At 45.7% G+C, this 23,870-nt stretch overlaps 1 protein-coding gene across 1 annotated transcript in view; it reads left to right on the plus strand.

Annotated features, from left to right (window-relative positions):
• Positions 1–23,870, plus strand: part of CCDC63 (coiled-coil domain containing 63) — a 46,380-nt gene extending 22,510 nt beyond the window's left edge. The window contains exons 4-10 of the mRNA XM_063085888.1: positions 3,271–3,452; positions 5,228–5,409; positions 8,895–9,115; positions 14,798–14,872; positions 18,404–18,596; positions 21,101–21,304; positions 23,725–23,870. Coding sequence (XP_062941958.1) covers positions 3,271–3,452; positions 5,228–5,409; positions 8,895–9,115; positions 14,798–14,872; positions 18,404–18,596; positions 21,101–21,304; positions 23,725–23,870 — 1,203 coding nt within the window. The remainder of the gene's footprint in view (positions 1–3,270; positions 3,453–5,227; positions 5,410–8,894; positions 9,116–14,797; positions 14,873–18,403; positions 18,597–21,100; positions 21,305–23,724) is intronic.

The raw sequence follows: 23,870 nt of genomic DNA on the forward strand, positions 1-23,870 counted from the left end.
AATCTTTGTCTTTTAGTATTTTGAAAATATCATCCCATTCCTTTCTTGCTTTTAGGGTTTGTGATGAAAAGTCTGATGTTAGTCTGATTGGGGCTCCCTTATAGGTGATTTGATGCTTCTCTCTTGCAGCTTTTAAGATTCTCTCTTTGTCTCTGAGTTTTGCCAATTTGACTATAACATGTCTTGGAGAAGGCCTTTTTGGGTTGAATACATTTGGAGATTGTTGAGCTTCCTGGATCTGAAGATCTGTGATTTTTCCTATACCTGGGAAGTTTTCTGCCACTATTTTGTTGAATATGTTTTCAATGCAATCTCCGTTTTCCTCCCCTTCTGGAATACCCATGACTCGGATATTTGATCGCTTATGGTTGTCTGATATCTCTCTCAGATTTTCTTCAATGTCCTTGATTCTTTTTTCTTTCTTTTTGTCTGCTTGTGTTATTTCAAACAGCCCATCTTCAAGTTCAGAGGTTCTCTCTTCAACTTCGACAAGCCTGCTGGTTAAACTCTCTGTTGTGTTTTTTATTTCACTGAATAACTTCTTCAGTTCAGCAAGTTCTGCTACATTTTTTTTCAGGACATTGATTTCCTTGTACATTTCCTCTTTCAGGTCCTGCATACTTTTCCTCATTTCATCATAATGTCTAGCTGAGTTTTCTTGTATCTTATTCAGTTTCCGTAGAATTATCACTCGAAATTCCTTGTCAGTCATTTCAAGGGCTTCTTGTTTTATAGGGTCTAGAGTTTGAGATTTATTAACTTTTGGTGGTGTACTTTCTTGATTTTTTATATTTCTGGTATCTTTTTTTTGATGTTTATTCATTGTGGCGGGGGGTTTCACAGTCCACCGGTTTGAGACTAATGACTAACTAGGATGTTCCTGTGGTTGCCAATTTCGTATGGCTCCCTCCGTGACTGCTCAGTTGGCCTCTAGTGCCTTGTGTGTGTGGTTGCCTCGGGTCTTGGGCCTCTCCGGGGAGCTACCTCTCTGGTCAGCTTGGACTCTGCTGGGCTGCTGGATCACGGGGCGGTACCGCAGGGTGTGTGGTCTCTGCTGAGCTTCCAGTTCCCGTGCAGGACTTCTCCCTGTTCTGTGCGCTCTGGCCCGGGCTGTTGGATCGTGCAGTGGTGACTCCACAGGGTGTGTGGCTTCTGTCGAGTCTCCGCCTCCCTAGCCGGATGTCTCCCCGCTCTGTGCACACTGGGCTGGGCTGGGACATGTCTTCTGCAACCCTTGTCTATCAGCTGGGCCTTCAAGACCCTGCTCGGCACCACCTCGCCGAGGAAGTCTACCAGGTTTCTGCTAGGCGCAGACGACCGGTCGCTCTGGGTGCCTTTGTAGCACTGTGTAGATCTTTCTCGGGACTTATCACCTTCCTCCTGGTATCGTGGTTATTTGTGTACTTGTCTTATCTCCCACACCAGAGCGTGAGCTCCTCGGGGGAGGAGCCCACAGCACAAGGTTCACCTTTGAATCCCCGCAGTGTGGACTGAGTCCGGTGCCCGCCCGCAGTCAGCTCTCCAGCAGGTTCAAGCGAACTTGGGAACTCTCCAACCACACTATTCCTAACCAGAAATCGGTTAGGCGTTTTTCCGAACTGGTGGCCACAGAAATGGTATCGGCCTCCCAGTAACAGGAAGTTTACGGGGGGCCGGTGCCCAGGGTGCGGTGGAGTGACAGTCTGCCCAGCCTGTACCTCCTTGCCCTCCTGACCCTGGCCCGGGACGCCCCACGCCACCAGCCCCACCAGAGAACCACGGAGGGATTGGGAGGGGAGGCCGGCCCGCAGGCCCTGGGAAGCCCCGCGCCGGGGCAAGCAAGTGGGATGGCTCAGTGAGGATCCGAGCCGGGTGAGGAGGACAGGCTTGGCCAAGCCGGGCCGGAGCTGCCATCACCTGAGAAAATGGAGGCAGCCCCGGGGGCGGTGAGTGGCATGGTGGGGCAGGCGGAAGCCGGGCGGGTGTCTGCCCCCCGAGCAGGGCCAGGCCGGGGGTCACTCACAGGGCTGTGCCGGGTCGGGCGGCTCCCTCTCTGCCTCTGCTTTGTCACCGTCCCCGTTCTCGGCTGCCGCCGCCTTGGGCTGCTCAGTTGGTCCCACGGCGCAGCTCGGGCACTCCCAGGAATCTTCTTTTATGCCGTCCTGAAACCTCGAATCCTGAATAGGGCTGCTGGCTGCCTTCAGCACGGCCCCGGCCTCCGGGATCCTGGCTGCATCAGCAGCAGCCCCGGCACCGTGTTCCCTGTTTAGAGACTCACTTTTGCAGCTAAGAAACAGTTCTTTTCCTGCTCTATACTTCAAAGCTGTTGCCTGTAAATGAGGCAGCCTCTCCTGCCAAGGGCAAAGTGGTGGTCAGCCCCCACAACCGGCCACCAGTAGCGGTCCTCTCTTCCCCACAATGTCTTTTAAAGGTGGATCCAATCAACGTTCACAAAATTGTTAAGTCTCTTAAATTACTTTTATGTAGAGTAATGGCTCTCAATCAGGGGTGATTTTTGCCCCCAAAAGGATATTGTCTCCAAAAGGAGACACTTTTGGTTGTCACAGTTGGTCTGGGGGGGATGCTACTGGCATCTAGTGGGTAGCAGTGGGTATTTAACATCCTACAAAGCATGGAACAGCTCCACCCCCCTACCATACCCTACCCCCATCCCTGCCCTGCCAGTACCACAAAGAATTACCCAGCCCCAAACGCCAATAGTGCTGAGCTTGTGAAACACTGCTCTAAATAGTTCCATCCCAATTTATTTTTTTTTTGACCGGTAAGGGGATCACAACCCTCCGCACGGTGTGGTCTGCACCACACTCAGCCAGTGAGCGCACCGGCCATCCCTATGTAGGATCCGAACCCGCAGCCTCAGTGCTACCAGCGCTGCACTCTCCCGAGTGAGCCACAGGGCCGGCCCTCACCCCAATTTTTTTCATGCCATCAACTTGTTGAAGAGTGTAAGTCAATTGTCCTGTAGAAAGTTGTACCTTCTGGATTTGGTTGATAATTTTCTATAGTGTCATTTAGCTTATTTCTCTCTTCCCTGTAATTGTTGAAAACTGGACGTTTGGTCTAAAAGTAGTTGAGGAATTTGAAATCCAGGAGAAAGGATCCACCAAAGACCATTTAGCCAGTTGGTGGCCAACTCAAGCCTCTTGCTCAGTGCTTAGTGGCCCTTGGGTGAGAGGTGGGGGAAGACTTACCAATGCTCCAGCTGCTTTCTGGAAGATTGTCTTACACCACAGGAATGAGCCCTGTTTTGAAGCACTGCCCTTCCAACAGGTCACTGTTCACTTTGACAATATGCTGGCCACCAATGCCAAGCTCCGGAAGGAGATCGAGGACCTACGTTTTGAGAAGGCTGCTTATGACGATGCCTACCAGAAGCTTCACCAGCGCCTGTTGTTACAGAAGAAGACCATGAATGTGGCCATTGAGCAGTCTTCTCAGGCCTATGGGCAGAGGTGGGTTGGGAGAGATTCCCGGGGGCAGTGATGTCTCTTAGCCACATGCTAAGCATCTAGCTTTCTACTCTGGGCCACCTCTGCCCCTAGCGATTATGTGTTAGGGAACCTAAAATCATGGCTATAATAACTCTGAGCACTGACTATGTGCCAAGTATGATGCCAGGTGGTCTGAGTATTATTTTAACCCTCACAACTGCCCTAGGAGTTATTATCCCCATTTAACAGACCGTGACATGGATGCTTAGAGATACTAAAATACTTACCTGTGATCCGGGTGAGTGGCAGATGTAGTGGAGCTGAAATTCAAATCTCCTTGCTTGTACTATCTCCTCCAGGTGTTCTTGCCTCTAGTCCTGGGGTCTTTCTCAGTCTGGGTTTTTCCTGGCTTCACACTCATAGGAGCAATAGGCATACAGTTTGGCTGTGAAGAGCACAGGTTTTAGAGTCAGACAGATCTGGATTTGAAGCCTGCCTCCATCGCTACTAAACTGTGGTAGGATCTCTTTAGGTGGCAGAGAGGATTAAATAATATCTGTATGTAAGGGAGTGCCTGGGACATAGTAATTGACAAGTGGCCATGATGATGATGATGATGATGGTGGTGGTGGTGATGGTGATGATGATGATGATGATTATGATAATGATGATGGTGGTAATGGTGATTGTGGTGATGGTGGTGATGGTGGTGGTGATGGTGATTGTGATGATGGTGGTGGTGGTGGTGGTGATGGTGGTGGTGGTGATTGTGATTTTGATGATGGTGATGATGGTGATGGTGTTGATGGTGATGGTGGTGATGGTTATGGTGATGGTGGTGGTGGTGATGAGGATGATGGTGGTGATGGTTATGGTAATGGTGATGGTGATAGTGGTGGTGGTGATTGTGATTTTGATGATGGTGTTGATGGTGATGGTGGTGATGGTGATGGTGGTGATGGTTATGGTGATGGTGGTGGTGGTGATGATGGTGATGGTGGTGATGGTTATGGTAATGGTGATGGTGATAGTGGTGGTGGTGATTGTGATTTTGATGATGGTGGTGATGGTGATGGTGATGATGGTCATGGGGGTGGTGGTTGATGATGGTGGTGGTGGTGGTGATGGTGATGTGATGATGGTGTTGATGATGGTGATGGTGATAATGGTGATGGGGTGGTGGTGATAATGGTGATGGTGGTGATGATGGTGATGGTGATGGTGGTGATGGTGATGGTGGTGATGGTTATGGTGATGGTGATGGTGGTGGTGGTGGTGATGGTGATGGTGTTGGTGGTGGTGATGGTGATGTGATGGGGTGGTGGTGATAATGGTGATGGTGGTGATGGTGGTGGTGATGGTGATTGTGATGATGGTGGTGGTGGTGATGGTGGTGATGGTGGTGGTGGTGATGGTGATGATGGTGATGGTGATGATGGTGATGGGGTGGTGGTGATAATGGTGATGGTGATTGTGATGATGGTGGTGGTGGTGATGGGGTGGTGGTGATAATGGTGATGGTGGTGATGGTGGTGATGATGGTGGTGATGGTGGTGGTGGTGATGATGATGATGTTAGAGATGGTGATGATAGAAAAAAGTCATTTCCTGGGGGTGGTCTAGAGCTTTCAGCTCCTATTGTTCAGGTAAGGAGGGTTGTTCTTTCACTCTCAGAAACCTTCATGATTAAAAAAAGCAGTGGTCATTAGTCGGGTAGGAAGTCCCTCTGGGTTGGCAGGGAGAGGGAAGGAGGAAGGAGGAGCTTCTGACACTCAGGCTCTGTACCCCCTTCCCCAGGCTGGAAGCCATGGCTCGAATGGCTGCCATGAAGGACCGTCAGCAGAAGGACATCTCTCAGTACAACCTGGAGATCCGAGAGCTGGAGCGCCTCTATGACCACGAGACCAAGCTCAAATCCTTTCTGCTCATCAAGCTGAATGACCGCACTGAATTCGAGGAGCAGGCCAAAAAGGAAGAAGGTACACTCTCCAGGCACATTTCCATTCTCTCTCTCTCTCTTTCTCTCTCTCAGCGAGGGTACTTGTAGTGGATTGAATCATGTTCCCCCAAAACTCATTGAAGCTTGAATTGTGTCCCCCAAGTTTTATGTATTAGAAACTTGGACCCCACTGTGACTGTTAAGAGGGTGGGAAATCCTATTATGGTAATTGGAAGCTGGAGCCTTGAAGAGGTGATTGGACTGTAGGACCATGCTATAGTGAATGGATTAAAAATGGTGGTCAGGGGCATGGTTCTCGTGGCTTTAAAAGAGGAGAGTCTTTGTCTCTCTGCTCTCTTTGCTTCCATTGTCTTGCAATGTGAGACCCATGGGACACTGTCGCCACCACCAGATGGACTTTGGACTTTCCATCCTCAGAAACTGTAGGCAATAAATTTCATTTTCTTTATAAATTACCCAGTTCCAAGTATTTTGTTATAAGCAACGGAAACAGACTAATACAATACTCAAGTCTTCTTGTAATAGGGTTGCCAAGTTTAGCAAATAAAAATACAAGATGCCTAGTTAAATTTAAATTTCAGATAAATAATGAATAAATTTTTAGGATAAGTATGTCCCATGAAGTATTTGGTATATACTTATACTAAAAAATTGTTTATCTACAATTGGGACATATTTATACTTTAAAAAAATGTATTATTTTTCTGAAATTCAAATTTAACCGAGTGTTCTGTATTTTATCTGCCAACCATAACCTGCAGAATGTATTCTTACCCTGAGGCTTTCCTATCATAGTTTATGGGCAGACTTGTGTGGCAGGGGTCTCGAAGACCATCCCCAGGTTTGATGACTTGCTAGGAGGACTCACAAGACTCAGGATATAGTCACACTCATGGCTATGGTGTATTACAGCAAAAAGGTACAAAGCAAAAGCATCGAAGGGAAAAGGCGCATTCGAAGTCAAGTCTGGAGGAAACCAGGCACAAGCTTCCAAGTGGAGTCACACAGAGCACATGCAATTCCTCCAGCATCTAATTGTGACAATTCATGTGTGAAGAGTTGTCTCCTAGGGGAGCACACCAAAAGCTCAGTGCCCCGAATTCTTATTGTGAAATGGTCATGCAGGCACCCCCGCCTAGCACCTACCCAAATCCCAGACGTCCAGAGGGAAAGCAGGTGTTCGGCATAAACCATACTGTTGTTACAGTCAAGGCACAATGAGCCACTTTCATCATTTCATCCTAGATCCCAGCCAAAGGTCAACCTTGCAATCAGGCCTTTCTGAGAAGAGTAGTCTCAGGCCTGCTATGTTGGCTCTGTTTTGAACAGATTAAAAAATCTGAGCTCTTCTGAGAGCCCTTTGTGCAGCTATATTTATTCTTTCAGTCTCATCTGCCTCTTCCTGATTTATAATTTGGGGCTGTATTGTTAAAAGTGTGTTTCTGAGAACCCCCCATCTCCTACTCTCTAAGATAACAAAAACCATCAAAAGCTTTTTATCTTTCGGACCTTCTTTCCATCCACCCAATCATCTATTCACCTATTCTTCCCCACATCAACCATCCTCCCACCCTCTAGTCCTATCCATTTATTTACAGAGCTACTGGCTCATGGCAGCTTCTATTCTAAGTATGTGGCATGCATGATTCCCATTTAGCTCTCACAACTTTACTGTTAATACCCCCAGTTTACAGATGAGGACACCGCAGCCCAGAGTGGATACATGACCTAGCCAAGGTCCACAGCAACTTAAGTGGCAAATCGAGGAATCCATTCCAGATGTGTCTGCCCCCTCAAAACCTCTTCTGTCTCTAAATCCAGCAAGCAGCCTCAATATTCCTCCAGTCATCCAAGCCCAAAAGTGTGGAATAAAACAGGAGTTCCTCCACTCACTGCCAAGCTGGTGGGCCTTTTTGATTTTGGAATCACGTCCATCCTTCTTCCTCTCACTGCCTCAGTCTCATTATCATCCCCATCACTTCTGCTCTGGCAGCTTCTGCTTGGTCTCCCCATCTCCAGTCTCCTCTTGCTCCAAACTTCCTTCAAAGTGATCCTTCGGGGATAAATTCTTTGTGATCTGTTGACTCCTTCCTTCATTCATTCAACTGATCCATTCCTAGTCTTTCAACAAAGTGTAATGATCACTTGCCCCGAAATGGGCACCATACTAGGGACTGGAGACAGAGCAGTGATCAAGTCAGCATTAGCCTTTTTGTAGGCTATGATCCCAGTCATTTCATCCTTCCCTAAAGAACTGAGGGTCCTGGGAATTTAATCATGTCAATGCAGGCTGTTTTGCAATATTAACTGAAGAAAAATGGGTGCTCTTGAAAGATCTTTTAAAATTAGGAAACAATGGAAGTCAGAAAGAGCCAAATCAGGTGGATGCCTAATGATTTCCCATCAAAACCCTGGCAAAATTGCCCTTGTTTGGTGAGAGGAATGAGCAGGAGCACTGTCATGGTGCAGAAGAACTCTCAGGTGAAGGCTTCCTAGGTATTTTCTGCTAAAGCTTTGGCTTTCTCAAAACACTCTTATAGTAAGCAGATGTTATCATTCTTTGGCCCTTCAGAAAGTCAACAAGCCAAATAGTCAGCATCCCAAAAAGCTGTTGCCAGGACCTTAGCTCTCAGCCAGTCCTCTTTTGCTTTGACTGGACCACCTCCACCTCTGGTAGCCATTGCTTTGATTGTGCAGAATTGTACTGGTAAAGCCGTGTTTCATCTCCTGTTATAATTCTCTGAGGAAGTGCTTCAGGATCTTGATCTCACTTGTTTAAACTTTCCATTAAAAGCTCTGCTCTTGCCTTCAGCAGATGTGGGCGCAACAGTGTTAGCCCCCATTGGGTGGAAAGTTCGCTCGACTTTAATTTCTCAGTCAGAATCGTGCAAGCTGAACCAACTGAGATGTCTGCAGAGTTGGCTCTTGTTTCTGCTGCCAATTGTCAGTCTTCTTCAATCAGGGCACCAACAAGATTAATTTTTTCCTTGGAAATTGATATGGATGGTCTGCCACTGCAGGCATCCTCTTCAACACTGTCTCATCCCTTCTTAAAACAAGTTATCCATTTGTAAACTGCTGATTTCTTCGGGGCATTGTCCCCATAAACCTTTCATAAACCATCAATGATCTCACCATTCTTCCACCCGAGCTTCACCATAAATTTGGTATTTATTCTTGCTTCAATCTTAGCAGAAGTTCATGTTGGTCTGATAGTTTCTTTTCAAACTATATTATCCTTCTTAGTGCCTCAAACTAGGTCCTGTTCAGACATGTTATAGCAAGTTAGTACAAGTTTATTTGCAATTCATGCATATTCTTTTTCATAATATGCATTTTCCATGAATTTTTTAAAGACCCCTCATAGTAAATGCTTAATTAGATATTTGTGAAGCTAATAACAAGTGAAGCTTCTGCCTCAGCTCCTGGAAAAATCTAGCATGTACTACCTGCCTGGCATGGATCTGAATGGCTTCCTTTTCAGACTGGTTTTTCCTTTTCCAGCTCTCAAGGCAAAGAAGCACGGCAAGAAGAGCAAGGGGGAGAGTTTTGAGAGCTACGAGGTGGCCCACCTCCGGCTGCTGAAGCTGGCTGAGAATGGGGACCTGAACCAGCTCATTGAGGAGTTTCTGGTCAAGGAGGAGACGAATTTTGCTCGGTTCACATATGTCACGGAGCTCAACAACGACATGGAGATGATGCACCAGAAAACCCAGAGGATCCAGGTCGGGGCAGCTCCTGTTTCCCTGGGCCTGGGACCCACTTGTTCCCACAGCAGCCTTCCCCAAAGCAGGCTCCTTGGAACATTCCATGGGATGCTGTGCAAAAAAAAAAAAAAAAAAGGGGGGGGGCCTCAAAGCCAAATCAGTTTGGCAAACACTGTTATATTCCCCAAGTATTTCCCCTACATTTGAACTTTTCTAAAATTGGTATTTGTTTTTCAGTTGATACATTGCGGGGGTGGGGGGGGTGCAGCTGGCTGGTACAGTGATCCAAACCCTTGACCTTGGTGTTATAACACCACACTCTAACCAACCAGCCCTCATACATTTAAAGTGTTCATGTCCCCCCAACCCCCAGTAGTGACATTTATAATCCATGGCTTATTTTATAATCCAGGGTTCAGTAAACACAGTCGATGGCTGTTTTTGTATTGGCCATGAACTAAGAATTATTTTTACATTTTAAAAAGATTATAAGGAAAAAAAGAGAAATATCAAGAGAGACCTGCAAAGCCTAAAATGTTTACAATCTGGCCCTTTGTCTTAATGGTTTGCTGATTCCTGTTAATCAACAGCTTCATAGAATTGAGGAGAGATGGTTAATCTTCATCTTGGAGAAACCTGATGTCCATGATCATGCATAGTAAAGGATCTGACAAGTCCTGCAGTAAAGAAACCTATTTACCTTTGTTGAACCCATGATTTCCCAAACTTAATTGGCTCCTTGGGCTACCTATTCCCCAGAACACAAACAAACATCCTTTGGAACGATCTGCACAGGATTAAGTTCAGATCCCTTAGTGTGACACTGCAGCCCCTTCATAATTTGTCTTTGACCTGCCTTTGCAAACTCAGGTTCCACGACAACCTCCAAGGCACCCTCTGCAGCTGTCCCACTTTTCCCCAATCAAATGCTTTCCTAGTGCAGCTCTTTCCTGCTCCCCACTTCTCTTCTGATGAGATCCTGCTCATTAGTCCTAACCCTGCACAAATGTCACCTCCTCCAGGAATTTATTACTCCTTTCTCTGGCATCCCTGTCCTCATATGATGAAGGGAGTTGCTCTCCTTTGCAACATGTCACTGTTTCCCAAATGTGGGGCATGTGTGCTGGCCTTGTGCAAATAGATTGCAGCTAGAATATAAGTGAAAACATTTAAATTTACTAGTGATGAATTAATTTTAATGAGTATTAGGAAAAATATAGCTTGCAGAACAAACTTGCGATTTAGTGGATATTATTATTTAGGGTAAGTCATAATAACAGTAAACAAATAATAAACATAATAAAATAAACAATATTGATTTTTTAAAAACTATTAACAGAAAATAATAGATATTAATAGTCCACACAAAAATGGCAGAAATGAAGGTGGTTCTATCAGTTAGGGGTGTCACAGGAAACAGACGGCACAGTCAAAAAGGGTTGGTCAAGGGGAGTTTTTTTAAAAAGGGACTATTAACAAAGATCTAAGGAAATTAAGTAGAGAGAGTGCATTAAGTAGGGAGAGCAGGCTCCAGAATGGCAGTGGGGAGGGAGCAGTTTCTGGAATCAGGAGAGAGGTATGTGGGGAAGGCTGCAGACTGTGCCCTTCCTGGAGGGATGCAGCCGAGCTAGGGACCTGCTGGGGGGGTGGACAAATACCCCCAGCCTCCCTCTTCTTCCCCCTTCTCGTCTCCAGCTGGTGCCTGCCATCGGCTGGGCCCAACCAGAAGCCAGAGTGTGAGGGAGCCCATAGACACAGCCCTGGCAGCCCTGGGCAGGGAGCAGGGTGGGGAAGGGTGGTAGGTGGATCCAGAATAAATGGAGAATGTCTTGCTCAGAGTGGGGGGTGGGGGTGGGGGAAACAGGCTTGAATGACCCTCATGCCGCTTTCAGACTCCCTTCTGCATGGGCATCGTCCAGAGGACAGGCATGCAATCGTTCCCAGTGCTCTGGGTGGGCCCTGCACACGGAGGGAGACACCAGGATATGGGTCCTCAACAGAGTTGACCTCGACCTTCCCATTCACCTTGTGGGCACTGTTTCCTCTCCTTTAGCCACATAGGCTGTCTCCTGGCATTAAGACCAGTGTGCTTGATAAAAGTCAGCCAAATTCCTCCCTCTCTGGGCCTCAGTCTCCCCATCTCTAGAATAACATACTTGGACGAGAGGAGTAGTTTCCAAACTTTTGTAAAAAAGCTACAGGACATTTTTGTTTAAACCCATGTTATGAGGGAACACTAGTATATAAAACAAAGTGGAGCAGTCCTGGATAAAGGTGTGTGTGTGGGGGCGGGCTGGGTGATTAGGGTGCCTGGGACTTTATCTTTTGGCCATCTTGTGGCACCTCTGCTCAAACTAAGGTTCAGGTTAAACAAACAAAAAAATTTTTTTTAAGTTAAAAACGGTTAGGATTCCTACATCTGACTTCAAGCCTACCTGGTGGGCGGCTAGGGTCAGAGGTCATAAACCGGCTGAATCCAGCTTTATTCTTCTTTTGCTTGGTCTCCTCTACTCCACAATTTGTTAATTTATTAGTTGCTAACATTTAGAAATAAGGCTACTCCACATGAAAATCTGAATTTCTGATTTCTTTTGGAAAATCAGATGGGACAATTCCAGCCGAGTTCCTATAAATGGCCACACTCATTCACTGGGACCAGCTGGGTCTGCCTTGGAGTTTGCGACTTTAGGTTTAGGCGCATCACCACTGTCCTCTGGAGGCCATCTGTGGTATTGCAGGGAAGGTCTTGCAGGCAAAATGATCTGAAAGGAGAAGGTCCAGTAGGGGCCTGGGAGCCGGCAGGAACTTGAATTCTCGTTTTCCAGAAGGGAGCGAGCACCTTGCTCGGTGCTCATCCCAGTGGGATGAAGAGGATAAGCCACAGCAGAGGGCTGTGAGGAGGCCAGCTGGATACTCTGACATGACCAAGAAATGTTCCTGAGCAGAACTGGCCTTGATCTTCCCCATTCCCCATGAGGGAACCCTGTCCCTTAGCTACACAGCCTGTCTGCCACATGATGGAAAATAGGAAAGTTCCTGACCCTTCTGAGCATCAGTTTCCCCATCTGCAGAATGATGTTCAAATCAGAACAATGGCTTGCAAGCTTTTTTTTAAGTTATAGAACTGTGCCTTTTTGGGCTTAGATAGAACTATGAATGCCCATTGCAGTGTTTCAATTCTGAAAACACTGATTTCTAATGAAAAGGCTTAATTTTTAAGGCATTATAAGAGAAAGACATGCTCATTATAGAAAATTTGGAAACTACTTAGGGACAGAAGGAATTTGAAAAATCATCCGCTATCCCATTGCCTAGAGACGATCACTGGTGACATTTTGAAATATTTCCTTCCAGCTTTTTCTTCTTCTTTTTGGTGGTGGTGCTTTTAAAACTTAACATAGTGATTATTATATAGTATTTATAAAGGTGCATATTTTGATTTTTTAAATGTTCTTTTGGTTATTTATTCATCCAGCAAGTATTTATTGAGCACCTGCTATGTGCCAGGCACTGTTCTAGACACTGCTAAGGTGGCAGTGAACAAAATGACAAAAAGCTCTGTCCTCATGGAGCTTCTGTGCTGGCAAGGAGAAACAGAAAATAAGCCTAATAATTATATAAATTATAGCATATATTAGAAAATGAGAGTGGTGGATAAAAGGATGAAGTAGAGAAGGGTAAGAGGGGTTTTGGAGCCAGGTGAGGGCATGAGCAGTTGAGAAGTTAAGATTTGAGCAAACTTGTAGCTGAGGGAGTAAGCTTCCTGGATCTCTGAAAGAAGAATGTTCCAGGCAGAGGAAAACAGCAAGTGCAAAGGTCCTGAGGCAGGAGCAGGGTGCTGGGGTGGAGAGAGAGATGGGAAGGGGAGGAGATGAAGTCTGAGTGGTAAGTGATGTTGTGGGAGTTGGAGAGTGCATATTTCCAGAAGGGTTTTGATGATTTCTCCGTGGGAGAGTTCTGAGCAGAGGAGCAACACTATCTGACTCAGGTTATTAACACAATTTGGAAAATACTAAAAAATAAATATAAACCGCAAATCAGGAAGAATCCCATTACTGAGACATAGCATTGATTAATCTTTTTGGTAGATTTCCTTCTTGCTTTTTTTGCCCCCTGTAAAGATTGGACGGCTCACTTCCTTTAATATTTTTTTCAAAGTAATCTTTTTGGCTTTTTAGAAAGATAATATATATGCCTGTGGGAAAATGTAGGCAATTCCAAAAACTATAAAGAAAAAGTAAAAGTCACCAATATATCCCCACTTGGAAATAGTTAACATTTTGGTGCTGGCCGGTTAGCTCACTTGGTTAGAGCAGGGTGTTATACCACCACGATCAAGGGTCCAGATCCCCATACTGGCCAGCTGTCAAAAAAAAGGAAAAACATTTTGGTGACATTGCTTTATGAAGCTAGTGTGTGGTTATGCATGTGCACACACATGCACACACACATATGCAGACCCACAAAGACAGAGGCATGGACACACACACACCTCCACACACCAAGACACCCATTTACAGTAGTAGGATCACACTAGACAGTTCATGCTTTTTGTAAACTTTTTTTTCCCCCAATAATTTACCCTAGATACCTCCCAACATCTTCTATGTTCTTTTTCGTGGCTTCTGGGGACCTCAGATGCTCTGCAGTAGAATCACAAGATGCTTCTTAAAAATGCAGATTCCCCAGGCCCTGTCTTATACCTGCAGACCTAGATTCTCTGCAGATGGGCCAGGCATCTGCATTTTAGCCATATTGTTATTTGAGACCCTTTCCCTCCATTGTATAATGTACCATAATTGATTTAATGGATCCCCTGTCATTAGAGACATTTAGATCATCCTTAACTGGAGTCCATTATAAACAAGAACACAAGATGGTCTTGAGGGTCCACCTCTGCCTGCTTGTTCTATAATTTTTATGGGACAGATTATTAGGAATGGAATTGCTCCATCAAAGGGTGTGTGCTTTTTACGTTAGGACATACTGTTCTAGTGCAGTGGTTCTCAAAGGTAGTCTCCAGATCACTAGCATCAGGATCACCTGAGATCTTGTTAGAAATACACATTCTCAGGCCCCACTCCGGACTGTATCAGACAGTTGGGGAGGGGGCCTGGCGACCTGTGTTTTCACAAGCCTCCAAGTGATTCTGATTCTTGCTAAAGTTTGAGACAACTGATTCAGAACTACACTGTCAAATATGAGGGTACTTCAAAAAGTTCCTGGAAAAATAGAATTCAAAGCTAATATAAATCTTTCCATGAACTTTTGGAAGTATCCTCATACAGTAGCCACTAGCCATGTGTGGCTATTTGTTTAAATTAATCAAACTTAAATAAAATTTAGAAATTAGTTCCTTGGTGGCACTAGCCACATTTCAAGTGCTCGATATCCATGTGTGGCTAGTGACAACAGTATTACAGACAGAACATGGCCACCATTGAAGAACATTCTATTGACTGTGCTGTTCGAGAAAATTCTCCGCAAAGGATGAACTGCCTACCCTCTCATGCCCTCACCCTCTTTTTAACTAAAAAGCATCAGAAAGAACCTTCAAGGGCATAAGACAGGCCTGGGGGTCTGGGCTACTTGAAACGATTGTTTAAATCCTCAGCAACTCCTGGAGGCACAGGCTTGTTTTTAGGTGTGGCGGGGAGGGGAACACCCACTTTCCTCATGGTCTGGTTCTCTCCCGAGCAGGACGAGATCATCTTCTTGCGATCCCAGGAGAAATCATCGCATGATGACAGCCGCTCTGTTCTGAAACAGTTGGAGGTAAGACCAGGGCAGAGAGAGAGGGACTCAGGAATTTCCGTTGTCTGTCTGTCACTTAGGAGGCCTGTCAGTTGATTCTCAGGAGGAGTAAGACGTCTTCCCCATGACTTAAGACTGGCCTGGGTCATATCCAGACATGGCACAGGCAATCTTTGTCACAGGCAACCTCTGCTACAGGTATTGCTGATTTTTGTCCCTGGGGGCCTCTTCATCTGCTCTAAAGACCTCCCCTTTCAGGGAGTCTAGCCCAGGCCCTTGGGCCTGTAACTTCCTCCCAGATGGGCTTCTCTTAGGCAGTTCTCTGCTTCCGTCTTTTCGTCTCTCTCTCCTTTGTCCTGCTGTGCCCTGTTCTCAATCAATAATAGCAAGTACAAACATTTCTTGAGCAATTACACATACTAGGCACTGGGCTAAGTGCTTAGCTTGCACTCTGTCACTGAACCCTCATACCAGCCCTACAAGATATGTACTGTTGAACTCTCAGTTCTACAGATGAGGAAACTGGGGTTCACAGAGGTAAAGTCACTTGACTGGCATCAAGGAACTGGAAGAGTGTATGAGCTTTGAATTGTATTCAGCTGCTAATAACAGGGACCCAAAATAGCAGTGGCTTACCTAAGCAAGATATAAGTTTATTTTGTTAAGAAATAATTATGGATGTAGATACTTCAGAGCTGGTATTGTGCCTTCATGATGTCATCAATGACCCAGGCTCCTTCTATCTTTCTGTTTTGCCATTGTTAGTGGGGGGGCTTACAAGCCAAGGCTGCCTCATGGTTACATCATAGCTGCCACAGGTCCAGTCATCACATTTACATTCCAGGCAAGAAGAAAGTAAGAGAGCAGAAAAAGGTCTTGCTAGCTGAGTCAGCCACCTTAAAAGTTCCTTCTCAGAAATCTCAGCCAATGCCTTCTGAATTTATATCTCATTGGCCCATCCCTATTGCACGAGTGGTTTGGAAATATAGCTTTTAGCTGGGCACATTATCACCTGAAATACAATCAGGGTTTTGTTATTTAGGTATAAGGGGAGAATGGATAACAAATGTTTGACAAAGAGTTTGACTGCAAAGCCCTGCTCTAATCCAATAGCTCCTGGCCCAGGAACTGAGCTCCTGGCTCATTTCCCTTCCCTTTTCTGTGGTTTATTTCTGTCCTTGGCATGCACCTGGTAGACAGGAATGGCAGTGCCATTCTCTGATGGGCCACTGGGGGGCAGCAAAGCACATGCTGCCTGTTGAGGTGCTCCGGCTCAGAGAGACATCTCCCAGGAATCTGTGGATAAGGAGTTACAGACTTTCAGGCAGGGTCCGGGTCCAAGTAGACCCTCCCCAAGCTGGGCACAAGTCTGGTGTTCCACGTCCTCCACTCGGGGCTACCCAGAACCCAGACTTTGCCTTGCGGTTGAGACTGGTACTGCTGTTCATCTTGGGGTTTTGAAGGCAGCTTGGAGAGGCTGACCAGGCAACCCCAAACATCTCCCCCACCTCCGCCTAAAGTTCCCCCCATTAGCTCTTTGCTTCTTTGGCCTTAGCATGACTTTGGGGGGCTTTTTTTCAAATGCAAATACTCTAAGCAGGAGAATTTGTCTTAACAGCATGAGCTCACAGATGTTTCTGACTCCCTGCTAAAGATCATTTCCAACTGCTCTGGTTTTGGAACCCTTTCACATGCCTTTCATTTCACCATCTCCTTCCCCCTCTGGGGAAGTGGTGGAACCACCCCCACAATGGGAGGGTTTTGCATAGGAGGTAAGCAACCAGGCCCTGTACAAGTCTCAGAAAAGTCACTTCCTAGCTATGTGACTTTGAGATAATGACTTAACCTCTCTGAGCCTCAGTTCTCTCATCTGTAAAATGGGGATGATAATTGTACCTACTTGTTAGGGTTGTGAAGTCTGAATAAAATCATGTGCATACACATGTGGCACCCTACAGTGCAGAAAGCTGTAACCGATAGCTATTATTATTGTTTATCATGTAAGTCAGAAAAACTCAAATCACCATCACCTTGTTACTAAATAGTAGCCCAAGTAAAGAGTTGGGCCCAAGGCAGTCTTTAGACAAGCTTACTACAGGGAAGCTAAAGACAAGTTCACTTTTCTTCTCTGACCTCAATATTCCTCATCTGAAAACTAGGCCCATTGTGCGGCTGAGTTGAGATGATGTGTGTAAAATATCTGGAATATTTTAGGAGCTGGACACATTATCATCATCACATCAGGTTAACTCTTGATATTTTTTTATTAATCATGTGACTTTTAAAAAAAGCCATGCAATCTTTTAATGTACCTTTAGAATGAGGGCAGCTCGTGCTGTGACACAAGGAATTCACAGCCTCAGGAACTGAATATCCCAGTAGATGGGCAGAAGCCACCTGCTGTGTGAGAGACTGAGTACAAGTCCTGGTTTCTCTGTCTTGGCTGTGTGTTTTGGATCCTCAGTTTTTTCACCTGCAAAATGGGGTGGACAGGGCCGACCCCTTGGGTTTGTTATTTAGGGTGGTGCATGTAGAGACCTCAGCCTGCCCTCGGGAATGGGGCTGGTTCTTAGAGGGCCTAGGTCACCTTTGCAAGCAGAGAACTCAGAGGGAGACTGGGTAACCAGCTGAAGATAATACCCTAGAGCAGTAATTATCAGCCCTAGCTGCAGGTCAGGATTGCCTGGGAGGCTTTAAAATGACCTGATGCCCAGGCTTCATCTCAAGCCAATGAAGTCTGAATCTCTGAGGCTGGGGTGCAGGCAGCAAATATGTTAAAGCTTCCCATGTGAAGCCAAGGCTGAGGTCCAATGGGCTCGCAGAGGTTCTCAAACTTTCCCGTGCATCAGACTCCCCAGGAGACGTGTTAAAACCCAGATCGCTGGGCCCAGCCCCAGAGCTTCTGACCCAGTATGTCTGGAGTAGGGCCCAAGAATCTGCATTTCTAACAAGTTCCCAGGTGAAGCTGATGCTGCCTGTCCTTGGACCACACTTCGAGAATCACTGAGCTAGAGCATTATGTTTTAAACTGTGTATGGTGAAATCAGTTTATTGAATTACAACTAGCATTTAAAAATAGTGAGATAGAACAGAATAGAAAATATTAGAATGCATAATAAGACTATTGACTCATGAAACTTTAATTTCATTTGATTAGATAATATATATAAATATACACACATGTATGTATGGGGCTGTAATGTATTTCTTCCTGTGGGCCACAATTTTTTAAAAAATGTGTCAACAGCTTTTTAGAAATATTGTAATCCAGTACACATTAGACACACAGAAGTAAAACATAACTTGCATTACAATATTTACCCTTATGACCCTTAATGCACACTAGTATTTTCTCTTCCTTTCTTTTATGTTCTATTTTTTTTCATTTTTAAAAAATGCTGATGGAAGCCCATGTTATCGATCTCACACCCCCTCAGAGGTTTGAAAACCTGCAGTTTGGAGACCCTGGCCCTAGAGGGTTCCAAACCCCCTTCCCACGGAGATTCCTCATGAGAGGGCTTACCTGTGGTGGGAATTGGGGTTTGCTATCAGGAGAAACTAAGGAAGACCACAGAGGAGGCAAATATGTATGAGAACAAGTACAAGGAGATCAGCAAGACCTTGGAGCATCTCAAGAACTCACTGGAGAATCTATTTAAGAAGATAAACTGTGATGCCACCAAGATCCTGGTGCAGTTAGGGGAGACGGGGAAAATCACCGATATGAACCTTCCGCAGTATTTTGGTGAGTCAAGCTGGGGCTCATAGGGCACTTGGAGCCATTTGCAGAGCTTTCTGTGACCAGGCATGAGGACATGTTCTTTGGAGGTAGTGAGCCTGGGGTGAAGCCTGTGGGCACTAAAGCCAGCCTGCCTGGGTTCAAATCCTGGTTTTACCCTCACTAGCTGTGGAACCTTGGGCAAGTTTCTCGACTTCTCTGTGCTTCAGTTTTTTCATCTAAAAATATGGAGGAAAATCCATGATCTAACTCATAAAGTTGTTGGGAGGATTAAATAAATTATTAGTTTTTAGAGAAAAACTGTATGATCACCTCAATAGATGCAGGAAAAGCATTTGCTAGAATTCAACATCCATTCCTGATAAAAACTCTCAAAAAACTAGAACTAGAAGGAAATTTTCTTAACTTGATAAGGACATCTACAGAAACAAACAAACAAAAACCTCAGGTAACCTCATACTTAATAGTAGGAAGCTGAATGTTTTTCTCCTAAGACCAAGAACAAGGCAGGGATGTCTACCCTCACCATGCTTATTCTGTGTTGTACTGCTGGTCCTAGCCAATGCAATAAGGCAAGAAAAAGAAATAAAAGGCACACAAATTAGAAAGGAAGAAATAAAGTGTTCAGAGCAGTGCCTGGCATGTAGCAAGGGCCTGTTAACTACCACACACTTTTCTAGGCACAGAGTAGAGAGGGAGGGATATACCTACACAGATCATGACAATTTGGAATAAATGGCTTCCACTGCTCTTAGAATTAAGCCTAAGATTCTTCATACAGATTCTTCATGAGGTTCCCAAAACACCTCCAACCCCTCCTACCACGTTCAGTGATTTGTTAGGGGGACTTGCAGGACTCAGCCTACAGTCATACTTATAGCTATGACTTATGATAGCAATAGAATAAAAAGTAAAATCTGCAAAGGAGAAAGGGGGATAGGGTGTTTAGCATAAACCTCATGATAAACAACATTGTATGAACTGTTTAGGCATGGTGAGCTGCTCTTATCCATTAATGGTAGTGGGAACCCACCTGAAATCCAAGTTCCCAGATACCAGCCAAGGGCCAGTCTGGGAAGCAGGCCTTTCCAAGGAAAGAGCCTCAGGCCTGCTCTTTTCTGCACACAGTCTATCAGGTTCTTTAGGGCCTGGCCCCCCTTATGTCTCTCATCTCCTCTTGTCCTGCTCCCTGTTTTGCTCACCACTTCCAGCCATCCTGTTCCCCTATCTATTCTTCCAGCCCCTCTCCCTGCTGCCACATCTCATTCAACCTCAGGGTCTTTGCACAGGCTATTCCTGGAAGACATCTTTCATGCCCAGTTGTTACTCCTCATTCTCTGATCTCAGTCTGAATGTCCTCTCCCCAGTGAGGCCTCTCTCCACTGCCCCATCTGAAGCTGCCCTGGCCTGCCCACCACTATTGTTCCTTCTCATGGTAGTCCTGTTACATAATATCTACCCAATTTGTTTCTATGCACAGGTAGCTTTCTACCTGAACTGATGTGGTTCTTGAGATCCAATAGCAAATTTCAGATGCAAATACTTTTGGTCCCTGATTTTCAGATAGAATAGCAACAGTTTGGATAATGTGAGGCTTATTTTTTAAAAAAAATCCAAATCTAGTAGTTATCGAGTTCAGATAATGAACATCTGGCTAGTGAAGGTGCCTGTAGTATCTGCCCACTTGTTTCACTTGTCTTCTTCTCTATGCCTTCACACACGCTGAAGCTCCCTTAGGACTAGCTTTGTTGTTACTGTTGTCACTGTTTTGTTTTTCCTCCATTGCAACCTTAGTATCTTGCATGATGCATGGCATGGTAGGCACCCAGTAATCACTTATGAAATGAATGAATGAATGATTCTGTTGACTGAATGGGGCCACGGAAACACAGTGAGAAGGGCTACTCCCTCCAACTAGGCAGGTCAGGGAGACATTCCTGCAGGTGGTGAGGCCTGACCTTAGTTTTAGCACACTGGTGGGGTTATTCAGGTAAGAATGTAGGGAAAGGCATCCTAAGTAGAAGGAACAGCATGAGCAGAGGCCTGGAGGCCTGAAACAGAGAGAGCACTGGGGAAAAGCCAGTAGTTTAAGGCTGGGCTGCCTACCACTCCCAATTTTTAGTGTAAACCAGTGTTTCACAACCTTGTTTCCATCATCACCTCCCTAAGGGGCCTTTCCAGACATTCTTTTCCTAATTTCCCCTCTTCATGACACTTTAGCAATATAGATATATACTGCATGTTGTTTATGTCCTGAATGTGTATCTGTGCTTTATGCATTGAGTCAGATTTTTTGCCTCTCAAAAACCAAATTTTTCTTCTAAGTGATGTTGTCCCATGGAGGATGCATGGTGTAACCCAAGCCAAGGCCCTTGTCCTTGTAGGAGCTCATGACCCACACCCCCCTACCTCCTGGTCCTTCCCTTCCTCTCCAGCATGGGGCACCACCCAGGCACCCCCAGGAAGCAGGTCTCTTGGCAGCCATCTCAGTCCTGCTTTTAATTTTTCAGCTATCATTGAAAAGAAGACCAATGACATGCTGCTGTTAGAGTCCTACAGGCGGATCCTGGATGCAGAAAAGGTGGAGGCCGAGGTCCCGTCACCCTTCATCAACCCTTTCTGGGGTGGCTCTGCCCTTCTCAAGCCCACAGAACCCATCAAGGTGATCCCCCCGGTGCTTGGATCCGACCCCTTCAGCGACAGGTTGGATGATGGTGAGTTCTTTCTCTCCTCATCTGCACAGATCACTGGGTGGGGGTTTCCTAGGAAACCTGTGCCTTCAATGTCGGGGTTGCTGTGTCCAGGTGCCCAAGAGGGTCTGCAGTATTAAACCTCAGTTTCCCTCTTTATGAGCCCTCATGGGCCGTCAGTTCCATTGGGTGCCATCTTGGCTGTGGCCACTTGACATTATTTGCTTGGGGACTCTTTTGCTTCTGACACAAGGGTGAACCAGCCACAGATGCCAAAGTTCAGTTATCCTGGAAATGTTTTTAAATCACAAAATGTCTAAATTTTACAAATTGGCAAGTTATGGGTATACAAGTGTCCCAGATCCTCTCACCCTCACCTTGTGCTCTTGGGTCTTGCTCCTCCTGTGGCCTCCCTTTCCCTGACCCCTGCTGTGCCTGGGACCCCCATCCTTGGCCCCTCCCCATCTGTGTCCCCCAAGCCCTTGGTTGAAGAAGACTTGACTTGGCTCATGCCAGAAGCAAGAAGCTTAACTGTGGCCCTTCTGCACCAGCCCATTGATCTTCCTTCCTTTCCAAGGCAGAAGCTCACATGTCCTTCTGTCCGGGGGAGCCAGCCCTTCTCTCTGAAGGTGGGAATCAAATTGGCCCCACCTGCTTTTTGGAGAGCAGTTTGGCAACACATGTGGCAATTGACCTTCATGAAAAACTTATTCAAAGGTGGAAGATGAAAGTGGGAGGGGGGTGTTCACTGCAGCCTCAAACTGTAAACAAGTGAAATGCCCACCCATTAGAGACAGGCTAAGTAAGTTACATTCCTCCCATCCATGCAATGGATTACTGTGTAGCCTCTGAAAGAATGCACTGGGCCATTGTGAGCTGACATGGGAAGATGCCCTTGATATTGTCAAGATTAAAAGAAATGCACAATGGTATGTATCGTATAATACCATCTTTCTAAAAAACATACTATACATATGCATGCAGTACACACACACACACACACACACACACACACACATTAGCATCCCTAATCTGAAGGTTCAAAATCCGTAATGCTCCAAAATCCAAAACATTTTGTGTGCTCAATGGAAACGCTCACTGGAGCATTTCAGATTTTTGAATTAGGGATGCTGAACTGGTAAGTATGACATACATATTTGTTTGCCAGTAGTTCTCAGTCAGGATGACTTACCCCTCAGGTGACATTTGGCACTATCTGGAGATATCTTGGGTTGTCATACCAGGGGTGATGGTGCTGCTAAAAATCCCACAATGCACAGGACAGCCCTTTACAATCCTGATATATAATAGGAATATATATATGTACACACACATATATGTATATATACATATATATAATGAGAGATGGAGAGGAAAGAGGAGGAGGAAGAGTAGAGGAGAGAGGAGGAGGAGGGAGGGAGGGGAGTTGAGAGGGAGGGATCTGGATTATGTAGATAAAAACAAACAGGATGTAAATGCCAACTGTTAAACAGTGGATATTTCTGGATGGTGGTTTGCAGAGATAACTTTGCATTTCTAAGTTAAACAATTCTGTATTGTTTAAAATTTTCTTTTTTACAATGACCTTGCGTGACTTTAGTAATCAGAGAAAAAAATAGATTTTTAAAAAGCTGCCCCTGCTTCTCTGAGCAGCATTTCAAGTGTGCCGAGCAGCACTTCAAGTGGACGGAGGGAGAGGGCTCCCAAAACACACACACACACACACACAGACATGTGCACGCATGCACAGCTCCTGTCTGATGTAGCCAAGGTGACTGAAACTTAGCAGGAGTGAAAGCTGGGTCAGGTGTCACCCACCTTAGCACAACTTCTTTAGCCCTTCGAGTTCCTGGGGGCAGGGAGGAGAGGGCACATCTGCTGGTAACATTGTCTTCACAAAGTCAGGAACTTACAGACAATGTCTTCACTTCTCTTCAAAGGAATGTGATAAACATTGGGTTCTCCTGGTGCACTAGCCCTGTAGGTGTGGATTGGAAGAGGTGCCATTTCTGGGTAGATTAATTAGGAAAAACTGCCCTCTCTGGGTAGAGATGGCTTGGCAATCAAGTGGGGGCTGGGTTTCAGCTCTCCCATTCACCTCTCTCCTTCAGGAGTTTTTGTGCAGTGCACATCCTGAACGACTGCACATGGTGGCCCTGTCTCCTTTATATTAAACCAAACATCCTTCACATCTTGTCTGGGTGAAAAAACAGTCATTGTCTGGGCATCCCTGAGAACTATATTTCTGCCTATTCTCCCCTTCCTGAGCCCCAAGAATTTTCATACTCCACTCCTGAGCACTGTAGAGGGACCTGAAACCAGACTTGGGCATCCTTGCCTTGGATAGTCATGAACAGGGAAGAGAGACACTGTGCCTGGGAAGGAAGCCCCTGGTGCTGGGTTTGATTTCCAAACTTCTCACACAAATCTCATCTTTGGTGCAGTTGAACAGCCGCTGGACCATAGCAGCCTTCGGCAGCTGGTGCTCGACAATTATATTTTGAGGGAGACTCGAAATAAGGATTCACACTCGGACAGTATACCTGAAAAGGGGGATGATCTGAGGTCCAAGAAGAAGTTAGTGGTCTGA

The sequence above is a fragment of the Cynocephalus volans genome, chromosome 2 (assembly GCF_027409185.1).
Source record: "Cynocephalus volans isolate mCynVol1 chromosome 2, mCynVol1.pri, whole genome shotgun sequence".
In the NCBI taxonomy this organism is placed as follows: domain Eukaryota; kingdom Metazoa; phylum Chordata; class Mammalia; order Dermoptera; family Cynocephalidae; genus Cynocephalus; species Cynocephalus volans.